The sequence below is a fragment of the Ochotona princeps genome, chromosome 1 (genome assembly GCF_030435755.1).
Source record: "Ochotona princeps isolate mOchPri1 chromosome 1, mOchPri1.hap1, whole genome shotgun sequence".
Classification (NCBI taxonomy): Eukaryota; Metazoa; Chordata; class Mammalia; order Lagomorpha; family Ochotonidae; genus Ochotona; species Ochotona princeps.
The window spans coordinates 40286210-40298196 of record NC_080832.1 but is presented as its reverse complement, the minus strand read 5'-3'; the positions used below and the strand labels follow the sequence as shown (position 1 = coordinate 40298196).

General features: G+C 38.9%; 1 protein-coding gene across 1 annotated transcript in view; it reads left to right on the top strand.

Moving 5' to 3' along the window:
* Positions 1–837: 837 nt before the first annotated feature.
* CLVS2 (clavesin 2) overlaps positions 838–11987 on the top strand; it is a 60308-nt gene continuing 49158 nt past the window's right edge. The window contains exons 1-2 of the mRNA XM_004587215.4: positions 838–1014; positions 1460–2415. Coding sequence (XP_004587272.1) covers positions 2027–2415 — 389 coding nt within the window. The 5' untranslated portion in view covers positions 838–1014; positions 1460–2026. The remainder of the gene's footprint in view (positions 1015–1459; positions 2416–11987) is intronic.

Genomic DNA, 11987 nt, shown 5'->3' with positions numbered 1-11987 from the left:
GGAATTTATCAAGGAGTTTATGGTTGAAACATTACTGGGTTTAAGTTCCTCAGGAGGAGGCTTAATCATCCACACAATGCATTGGGACTCAAGTCTTGGCTAAATCAAACGTCTCTGTCAACAGACTAGGCGGAAAGTACAAACTGTTTCCGTACTTCTTTCACATCGGAATTACCTTCTACAGGAACAAGAAGATGTGTGTCAATGTGAATTACCATCTACAACAGCTACATGCCCGGCCGCTCTGGGGTCTCGCACACAAAGGGCGAGAGAGCGGCGTGCAGAGCCTGAGAGGAGGCGTCGCTGCCCCGCCTGGCCTTGGCCGTGCCGCTCCCACCAGCCGGCAGCCCAGTGGGGACCAGGAGCCAGCCAAACTTGGGTATCGGGGTATTTGACTGCCACCGAAATTGTCCTCCTACTCCAGCGAGGCAGCCAGAAGCGCGGGAGCGTGCGCGAGCGGAGCGGGCGCTTACGTCGCCGCGAGATTGGTGCTGGGATAATTAGAGAGGAGTTGGGCAGAGCCGACTCCTCTTTCAGCAGCAGCAGCAGCAGCCGGCGCCTCGGCAGCAGCAGCCCGGCGCGGCGCCTGAGTCGGGGCCGCTCAGGAGCGCAACGGGAGAGGCCCGCGGGCAGCCACCTCGCCGCGCCCACCGCCCCCTGGCCTCCCCGCGCACAAAGGCGGCCGCCGCCCGCGTGGCCTCTGCAAGCCGGGCGTTCGCATCCCGGTCCCCACTCCCCACCCCCTCCTCTTCCCAAGGCGAAAAATGGCAAGGCCCGGCGGGGACCTGGGACAGCGGTGGTCCTAGCTCTGCCTTGCCCAACCCCTCCCGCGGGGCGGGATGCGGCCGCGGCTGTTCCGGAGTGCGTCCGCGGCCCGGGTCCGCGCAACCGTCCCTCTCCTCTGCCCTCTCCATCCCTCGGAGAGGAGTTACTGCCACCGCCGCCGCTGAAGCCTGGGCTGACGGATGCCAGGGAGTGCCGCATTGCCTAGCGCCCCCGCCTCCGGGTTTGCTGGTAGGAGCCGGCTGCTCTTTCTTTTTTCTTGGTCTGGGGTTTTGTAGAAATGATAGAGACATTTTAAATTTCATCCTCCACAACTCCCTCCCCCATCACACCCCTGGTTTTCGAATTTTCCTTCCTTGGAGAGCTACCTTCCCAACCCCCGCGGTAAGTCCGCTGAAATAAAGGGACGGAGGAAGGCAGAAGTTGGGGTGGGGGTGGGGGGAGCCCACGTTGTTGCCGCCGCCACCCCAAAACCCAGCTGGATGCCTAGTGAGATCTCGGTGTACCCGGGAGGGGAGGGGGAAGGTGCGTTATCTGCAGAGGCTCCACTTAATTGGATGATACCGTCTTAATAAAATCCCCACAAAGGTCTTAAAAACAGCGTCTTTGAATGAGCAGAGAGGCAGAAAAATAAGCTGCTTTCCCCCTCCTCTTTCTTTTTTTCTTTCTGTTAAAGATGCGTCTCCCCGCCCTGGAACTCAGCGCTGAAGAAGCACCTCATTATTAATCAGAATCCCCCTCGCCAGCCCTGGCAGGCGCACCCTTCAGAGGGAACCGCAGAAGCATCGAGGAGCCAGGGTTGACACGTGCGTGGGGGTTGTTTTTGTTCCATTTTGCAAGAGAAGAGAGGAAGATAGTGGGGAGAGCAGAACCAGTGCAAGGTGGCATTAGGGGTGTTTCGTTAGGACAGAGGAAGGACAAGAAAGGCCAACAGGCTCCGCAAAGGTTCACATCTCCTGAAAGCAAAAGCAAGAGGAAACCCAAGTGAGCGCTGTGTTGAAGGGGGTGGGGGACAGATTATTACCACTCCCCACCCACCCCAGTACAGAAGTGGCAAAGCAGGAGCAACAGGGTAATTGCACACCAAGAAAAACCATATCCTGCAAAGCAGAGGAAGCAGGGAGGCCCAGGGGCCAGGGTGTGGTGGTGGTGGTGGTGGTGACAAGGGCCAAGGAGGATAGTGGTGAGACAGTCAACCACAGCTTTAGCTTCCCAAAGGACAGGCTCAGCATCACGCTGAACAATGACTCATTTACAAGCTGGCCTCTCTCCTGAGACCCTGGAGAAAGCTCGATTGGAGCTCAATGAGAACCCAGACACCCTGCACCAGGATATCCAGGAGGTGAGGGACATGGTTATCACCCGGCCAGACATTGGCTTTCTGCGCACCGATGACGCCTTCATCTTACGATTCTTGCGCGCCAGGAAGTTTCATCACTTCGAGGCCTTCCGCCTTCTGGCCCAGTACTTTGAGTACCGACAACAGAACCTGGACATGTTCAAAAGCTTCAAGGCCACTGACCCAGGCATCAAGCAGGCGCTGAAGGATGGCTTCCCCGGGGGCCTGGCCAATCTGGACCACTACGGAAGGAAGATTCTAGTCCTTTTTGCTGCTAACTGGGATCAGAGCAGGTAAACCATTTTACTTTTCCCAGGTTCCAGAATTTGCCCTGAGTAGTGTCATACATTTTACAGCTTCAATATTGGCTGGAAATAAAGAGAAATTAGACCAACAAAAAATGAGGTTTGGGTTGGCATTTTAAAAAGTGGAGAGGTCTCTTACTTTTAGTTTTAAACTCTTCTTTAACATCTAGTTTCTACTACAGTTTTAGGTGATCTTTGAACTATATTATTGCACTGAAGTCCAAGTCATTTGAAAAAAAACCCAGGTTTTTCAACCTTCTGAATGAATTTACTGGTATGGAGAAAGGAGTATGGAAATGGAGACAACTTTTCCTTCTTCCTCCTAAGAAAATTCTCAGCCTCTTCATCTTCTCCTTCATCCTCTTTCGCATTTTTTAAACTTCTGTCTTTAGTACTGATATTTAATTTTTACTGATGTTCAAACGAAAGCAGAGAGTTTTGTGGTTTGGGAAGTTTTCTGCTTGGTGATGTGTGGAGGAGGCAATAATATGATTTATGTCACTTCAATGAAAAGGAATAGTTGTACCCGCAGCCGCTGAGCAGCGCAAGCAGCTCTGAAAATAAAGACTGACTGCTGTGCTTGCTTCACACCTGTCACTAATCTAAAGAATAGGTGCTCTGTCCAATGTGATTTTTCATCTTTTGGATGAAAGTGGAAGATGCTCATATACCTCAGTTGATAGACTTCTGTTATGCTGTTTATATTATTTCAGAGAAAATACAGACAGTAACACTTCTATTTCCTCAATCATCATGAAGCAAACAAAAAAGTATGAAGTTTCTATGTATACTAATTTTAACTATATTAAAAATGAATGATTGGATGTATTTCACAACACACACACACATGCACAGTCTACCAGGGCTGTGAATCATAAGCAGCTGGTTGTATTTTTAGTTCTGTGAATGATGACTTCTGATGCATCTGGCTAGTTTAAAATATCTTTGAAGCAATTGTAAAAGACTTACTGAGCAGTTTTTATTGATTTTATCAATTCTCAGAGCCTCTGTGTCTTAGAATGTAAGTTACTATATTTAAGTTTTTTTTCTCTGTAATAAATCACGTTTCTCTTACAATTTTAAATTGAGCACTACTCTGATTTTTTTAGGTAAATAAAAACTATTACCTGAAAAATCATATATCTCAAGAAATTCATAGTTAGCTGTTGAAAGGGAATGAGTTTTGTTACTTCGGTTAGTTATAGAGATCTTCCTATCAGGTAGGAAAGTTCAAAGAACTGTAAAATGCATTCTATTAATCACAGATTTTCTTCAAACAGTGTCATTTTTTTTCAGCTGAGATTTATATGGTCTTAAAAACCAATTATTTTCAAACTACAAATTTTTATTTTAGGAAAAATCTCATATTCTATGTGTCAATCAGTTTGGAAAATTATTTATTGAGCTATACTGAGATTGGATATATGACTTCTTTTAATAATGATGTATTCCTTAAAATTTCTTGGAGATGCCAAGGAGGCAGATTGCATTCCATGTGACAAGTTTATACATGCACCTCCATTTCCATTTATTTTCTGTATGTAACTTACTTTCATTTGTTAGTGAGCTAATATTAACAACATTGAAAGCTACTAGCTAATAATTAATATTATCAGTTAGGTTTATTAACCTTTACTAACCTAAAAATGGTGAAAATCACACCTGTTTTTTATGTGTACCGATTATACTGGATTTATTGAAAAAAATTTACATTTTGTCTACCTCTTGGCTTCAAATAAGGACACATTACCAGCAATCAAAATTTCTGTCTCTGGAAATCAATGAGAGAGGATTTATTGATTTTTATGTAGTGAACTTTTTATCAAACCTATGAAAATCTTAAGTATAAAACTTATGTGCATTAAAGTTACAAAAATGAAAAGCTGTATCCTTGAGAAATGCCCCATCAGCAGAATGTGTGTGTGTGTGTGTGTGTATACATATATACCCAGTATATATATATATACATAACTGTGAGTTTATATGTGATTGATATAATATCTGGTGCTTATTTTTATATGTAAAATTTATAGGTACATAAGCTCATAAACGTGACTTCTGTTTCTGTGTTTGGAAATGAACAGGCATAATGAAGAAGTTATAGTACAAAGATCAAAAAGTATACATGTGATTTAGAGCTAGTCTAAATTTAAGTTGAATTTCCTCTTTGTACATTCGTTAAATCATATTCCTTCCTTCACCTCACCTGCTCCCTCTCCCAAATTAACATATACCCAGTGGCAGGCACCAGTAGCTAAACACATCTGTTTTCTTGACATCTTCTGTAAACCATTATCTTGGGTTGCCCGGAAGAGACAACTCTACAGATTTCGGGGTATTCCAGTTATGTTTAACCTGGCACCCTCTTCCATCCTGAAGCCTCAAAGCTCATCTGACTTGATCCACTGAAGTCTGCCACTTTCCTGTGCATTTACCTTATTTAACTCAGTAACCTAGAGATACAATGTGTCAAAATCTCTTACTCTCCAAAGCTCTTCTCTTCTCAGTGGGCCAACTGTTCTCATCTTTCTTTCCTTGAACTTATTGTAAAACATCTGATTATCCAAGAAGACTATACATCTGGCCATAATGAAGCCCACATTTAGTGAATCCCATGATTTCCAGCAAGTTTTGTTTTCAAACAGCAGTGTTTAAAAGAAATAGTAGTTTGAGCTATGGATGACGACATAGCAAGAGACCAGAAATGAAATGAAAATGTTTCCATCTATTTTGAAATCAAATTATTTCCAACTCCCTCATTCAAAGAAAAACACAAGACTACACATTTTTGAAAATCTGTAAAACCCTTGTAAGAAATTATCTGTAGGATTAACAAAAAACTACATTGTATAATTATATTTATAATTGTAACTGAACTAGAGCAGATACACAACAGATGTTTTAGTTGCATTAAGAGTTACCTACTTTTAAGAAGAAAATACCCAGGAATGTTATTCAAGATGGCCTTTCTCTTATATTAAATTTTGTTGAACAGTTTTGTTTGCTTCTCAGGACATTAAAAAAGTAATACAGGTGAAATGGCAACTATAAATAAAACACTGTCTCTTTCGACTGTAAAATAATGCAGTTCGTTTTAAGTTGTTGTAAAGAAATGGAATCATCAGGGAAACTAAGGAGAAATCATTTTTACAGTGTACCCGCCTTCTCACAAATCTACACAAACAAACAAATCCTGGATGGAGTGTCACAATGAGTTTCACAGTAGTTTGTGGTTCTTCCCCCCCCGCCCCCCCCAAAAAAAAGAAAAAGAATTGAGCTGGATCAGATGATTTATTTATTGCATCCATTGAGCTACTGTTTCACGGAAAGGATTTACACAGCTTTATCTCATTTCATATCATCTAATGTAATTTCTAAAAACCAAAGTGCGCTCCACGAAATTTAAAATGATTTATTTGTTGTACCACATTACTAGGGTTCAGTACTCTTCCATTCATTGCATATTGTTTCCTTTCCACATGATAGTGTCCTGGTTAGGATTCAGCAGATATTTTCAAATTCTCCACTTGGTTTTATCAGCAGAATTGTGAGCAGAATGTACCATGAAGGTACAAGAGGCAACAGTATTTGAGAAAAGGAATTTTGAAATGACTGTGGATGGCATGCTAGGGTCAAGAGCAGATGGGCAGAAATCTGAGAAGTTGAAATCAATTGATACAAAAATTTTGGGAATATTCATGAGTGAAATTATATAACCTGAAAGATAATAATGATGTGTAGCTTCAGAGTTGGCTTGTTGGCTTTCAATTTGTCTGTAAGTAATACAAGTATTTTACCTCTGTTGACCTTGGCTAACTTATAAACCTGTTCTCTGTACTATAGGATAACAAACTACCACATACCTGAAATTTGGTTAATAGTCACTAGAAACCAATTATATATAGTTAGGATGAAAATGATTTTTAGCACAGAGACTATTCAGAAAGCAATGACCATCTTGCACTGTTGTTAGCTTGTCATAATGGACATTGATTATCACTTACATCATTGAACCTCTGGAAGTGGTGAAAACTGATGTGCTAGATGCTTCAATGATCTCATTCATTCTAGAAAGTACTTCAAAATCTTATTCTTGCATTTAGTTCTTATTGTGTCGCTTTTTCATCAAAGATAAAATGAAGAAATGATCAGCTATTTGAGGCTTCAGTTTGAATGATAATAATGATCTCATTTACTGAAATAATGTGGCCCATGTTCAAGAGAATGATAGTGATGACTTAGAATTTAAGAAATAGCCACAGATCATGCAGATTTGCTTTACTACCAGTCTCCAAATTTTACTCTCTTTTGGAAGAACAATAAACTAAACTAAAAACAGAAATGCCTAGGAGTAGATAAAAAAGTTAAGCCAATTAACCAGATGATTTAAGAAACATATTCACATGTTAGTAACCTTAAAGAAAGAAATCAAGAACAAATAAGAAGAGCCTTGCTTTGGAGACTTTATTTTTCAGTATTTGTTGTCTCAAGTTATTAAAGTACTAAAATGTTTTTCAATTAAAGTGGCATTGTCATACATAGTGGTGGTGGAGAATCCTTGAAACCTTCAAATCCTGGAGCAACTGCTTGCTGTGTTATGGGTTGTTTGTGATTAGACCAATTAAAATTGGCAGGTGGCATCCATAAAATTTTTATCTCAACAGAGTTTCCATATTGCTTTGTTGCTGGGAAGTTCTTTTAATAAGTCCTCTGAAAACTGTAATTGAGTCCAGACTGTAGTTTTGGTCTATACCATTAAAAATGTGAAGAGAATAAAAAAAATGTTCTAGAGAAATGTTAGAGGGTTATTTTGCCATATCTCTGAAAAAGTAGGACAGTCTGTAAAAACTGGGGCAATTATGTAGTAATTAGAAATAGTCCTGAAATAACAGCAAAAAACAGGAATGCCAAACTTCAGTAGGTTGTAACTTGGTACTGACCTGTACTAGGCTGTTTTCACATTTCTAGTATACAACCTTAAATGAAGTTGGGACAAAGGATTTTAAGCTATTATTGTGCTAGGAGAGAATGCTTCAAAATAAACGGTGAAATATTTTAAAACCATGAAACAGTAATTAATGATTTAGTAAGTTATTTTTGAAAAACTGAACTACATTCTCTATCATGGGAAAGTTTGAATTTCTTGTCTTATTAAAGGAAAGCACATACAGTTCAGCCTGTGACATTGCTGGCATGAGGGAAAAGCTATCCTTGCAGGCAGGATCATTGTAACATCAGCAACAAATTGAGTGATTTGTCATTCATACTTTAAAAATATTTCAGCCAAGCATTTGAAATGTGTATAGAAATATAATAGATGCTAGAGGAAATGTAAACAGAAAATACACAATCTCTCTGACAATAAAAAAATATGACAAGATAAATGACTCCCAGAGAAGTTAAACGAGGATACTATTTTGCAATATTGCAAATCCGAGAGCAGGACTGCTCGGGCATCTCTGTGTGGTGCAGTCTCCCTATATATATATACGTATGCTGCTGGCTAGCTGATCCCAGTCTTCACTGTTACATGTACATTCGTTATTCCAAAACACTTCTCCAGCATCAATTGTAGTCATTAAGTATTTCACATGCGATTGCATCACTAATCTATCATTTTCTTTTGTTACCAAAGTGCATTTAGGGAAAGAAAATTAAACATTATATAAAAATTAAACTCATACTTTAAAAATCTATGATTTAGAAAATCTTGATTAAGCCTGGTGGTAGCATAAATTTTCTTTCCTTTTTTTTGTGTGTGTGTTTAAAGATTTATTTATATGTATTTAGTTTCAGAGAGAGGGAGAGACAGAGGTCTTCATCTCCTGGTCCACAGCACGTGGCTGTAACGGCAAGAGCTGTGCCTGTGTGAAGCCAGGAACTAGGAACTTCTTCAGGATCTCCCATGTGCGTGCAGGGGCCCAAGGCCTTGAGTTATTCTCCACAGGCCATTGGCACGGAGCTGGGACATAAACCATGGTCCATATTGGATGCCAGCATTGAAAGAGGAGGACCAGCCTACTTTGCCGCTACACTGTCCTTGAATAAATTTTCTTAAGTCAAAGACTTTACTAATAAATATTGCAGTCTAAAAAGGAAGAGTGATGGATTTTCCTTCAAGGACACTTCCTTTTTATTTTGTTTTATAGTTTTAGTTGCAATTAGTGAACAGTTTTTTTTTTCAGTCCTTTTTTAAAGATTGTCTTAGCCGACATGTATCCTTTCCAGTGGCCCTTTTGTTCTCACTGACTTGCATTCCCGCAGTAGTGAAATTTTGAAGCAAGGCTCAGAAAGCTAATCTGTGCTCAGAGATACAAGCCAGGCAGATGAACATTTCAGAGTTCATATTTCCTCTAGGGAGTGTTCATGCGTTCCTATATTGACATCCACGAATGAATGAATGTTTTATTGCTTTTCTTCCCCTAACATCTCCTGGTACAATCTTATTGGAGAATGCCTGTCGGGTGCCACATTGACATTGACTTTTTGATCTCTTGTCTTCTGTGCCACATGCTAAGCAGAAGTCACACATAGAAAAGCAGAAGAGTCATTCATTCAGCATGTATGGGAAAGTTAAGGGGGAGGTCAGAAAGACTTTACATCTAGTCTAGGCTCCGTTCTTTGCTCCCATGGTGATTTTGGATGAATGATTTAAATTTTATGAGACTTCTTGTCATTATCTTTTAAATAATAAGTACAAAACCAGATTAGACGCTGCAGCTGTTTTGAAATTACAATAATGCAGTTGAAATCACTTTGAAAATCTTAAGATACTACAGAAATAGAACTATTATTATTCTTCTCACTCAGGAATATTAAACACCTAGATGGGCTCATCAGCTTTGATACTAATGATGCCCTAAAGCATTAATAAAGGTAAATCTTCCCCTTGGTCTATCCCCCAAGCAACTTTATAACAGAAAGTACTTTAGACATTAGAAAGTGTGGCTTAATGAAAACTGAGGGGCCGGTGCAGCCTTAATGAAGAATTTAATAATGGCTGATTGATTTAGCGACAACAGGAAATTGCTGGCTGTTGTGATGCTCTCAGTGATGCCAGGATGCCCATTTTCCCGTCACGCTGGGAACGTTCGGAAGCAGAATATGACCTCTTTGTGATTTGAGTTAATCTTTGTAATGGTGGTAAGCCCTGGTCAGAAGAGAGGCTATGAATCCCTGGAGAGAAATGTTGGCCTAGAAGCCACTGAAACATGGCATGGCTAGAGACAGGAAGCTGTCCTGGTCTTGTTAAATATTTTCTTGAATATGCTTTTAGGAATTCCCTTCCATAATTATAATTTTCTAGCAAAAAATATGAGGGGGCTGCAGCCTCCTGGCTGCAGGCATGTTTCTGCATTTGAGTAATTCGACAACTCACTAAAATCAGAAATGAACGAGAGTAGCTATAAAATTGGGAGGAGAAAGGAGTTCAATGTTGTGTCATAATACAAACTGTAAGAAACAGTTATAGTAACATTACTGTGGCAAATATATGTATTGGTTCTATTATATGTCATGTATTACTAACATCTTTTTATATACTTCATTTTTATACCCATGACGACTTTATAAAGTTAAGATTAAATGATTAAAAAACAAGTACAGATTATGTGAAAAGAGCAAAAATCATCTAATTGTGGGAATAATAAAAGCTAGCATTATTAAGTGTTTTTTTGTGTGCTGGACACTGCACTAAATATTTTGCATTCTGCTCCATGAATACCTATAATTATCTCTGTTTTTTAAAGAGGGAGTTGAGTTTTGGAAAAGTTCAATGTCATCTTCAGTTTTCCAGGAAAACTGAGGTTAGAAAAATAAGAGGCTCTTTTTTTTCAGTCCCTTGTTGTTGTTCTGCATTTGTCACAAATAAAATGCTCCAAATTATTAATTCATGACTATATACCCAGCTCTGCAAGGGAGACTGATTATGTAATTGAAGCAATTCAGGAAGAAGTAGATACTTTCTTCTGATTACACAGTTCATAAAGAGCAGTCATGGTGTCAAAGTCATCCCCATTTATTGTTTGCACATTCTTGCACTTATTTCAAAAGATATGTGTAAAGAAATGATACCAGTCACAAAATTCTTTTTTTGGTGTCATGTTTTCTTCTGATTATGTGCCACACATCATTTTCTCCACAATATTTGATGTTATTTAGGAAAGAATAGTCAGAAGTTAAAAGCTGCAATGATGTGTTGTTTGTTATTTATGACTTTCGTCAACATATAATAGAATAATAGCAAGGATGGCTCTCCATAGCCTTTAGGTGTAAATCCAAACCATGAACTTGTGGACTGTTTCATCACAGTGTTCTCCAATTATAAATTGTAACAGTTAAACATAATTAAAATAAGAAGACTCATCATAATATTCCCAAAGAGATAAAAACCTATAAGTGCAACATTTCTTTTGAAAAGTTTTATGGATTTTGAGAAGATCCTGTGTAACAATAATAATCATCATCATTATCATTATCATCATTATCTATCTAGCGATAGCCTAGTGAACAACATAACATGTTAATAACATAACATGTTTGCCAACAAAGGACTGGAATTAGTCAAGAGAGGCTTTGATTCACCCTTTGAATACAGTTAGCTAAGATGTTTTTATGTTTTTCTTTTCCTCACCTTAAGAATTATCAAGGCTTTATATAAAAATCACTTAATTTTCCTCTTGGAAGAGAGTATCAATTTTTCAAGAAAATTGGAATTGGTTAAATTTATTCTTAAAAACTTTGTGAATTTATGTTTCTTCACTAATGTCCTGTGATTTTCTCCTTTTATTTCATTTGGAATAGAAATGATACGTATATAAATTATTTTTTTGATTTTTACACAGTTTAGGGAAAATGTACTTCAAGTGTGTTAGTTAAGTTAAATTGCCTGTTTTGACCATTTCTTGTGATATGTCTTGTTCTCTGCACACATGAATGCATCATCCTTGCAAAGCTGTTTTCAGATTCAAGATTTATTTAGTGATATCTTGGTGTTAATGCTAGTGGTATTCTTATGCATCACGTAAGAATGATCATCCCCATAATCTGGACAGTGTTCAGAGTTGCATTTTTCCAACTTTTAGATTTCTTTTTTGTTCAGACTAAGTAATGGATCTCAGAAGTTACATTATTTTGAAGGAATGATCTAAATTCTATCAGAATATAGCTGTCCTGCTCCAAGTTGTCAGTCTGAAATTTATAAACTTCACATCACAATGCTGTGTTAGAATTTTGTTTTTGCAATGCAGATGGGCCAGTCATGAAGTGACAAAGTTTTCCAGTGGTGCATATTTAATAGATTTAGTAACAAGGGCTAACCAATATGTTTTATTGATTAAAACATTTTTAATTACCTATTTATTTATTTGTAAATCAGTGCGACAGAGAGGGAGGGGCAGAAAGAAAGATTTTTTGTCTGCTCTTTTCCCAAATGGCTGAATGAAACCTGGGAGCCAGAACTCTGACTAGTTCTCTCAAATGGTGATAAAAACCCAAGTACATGGGTTAGCTTCTGCTGCCTTTCTGGAAATGTTAATATGAAGTTGAATTGAACGAATAGT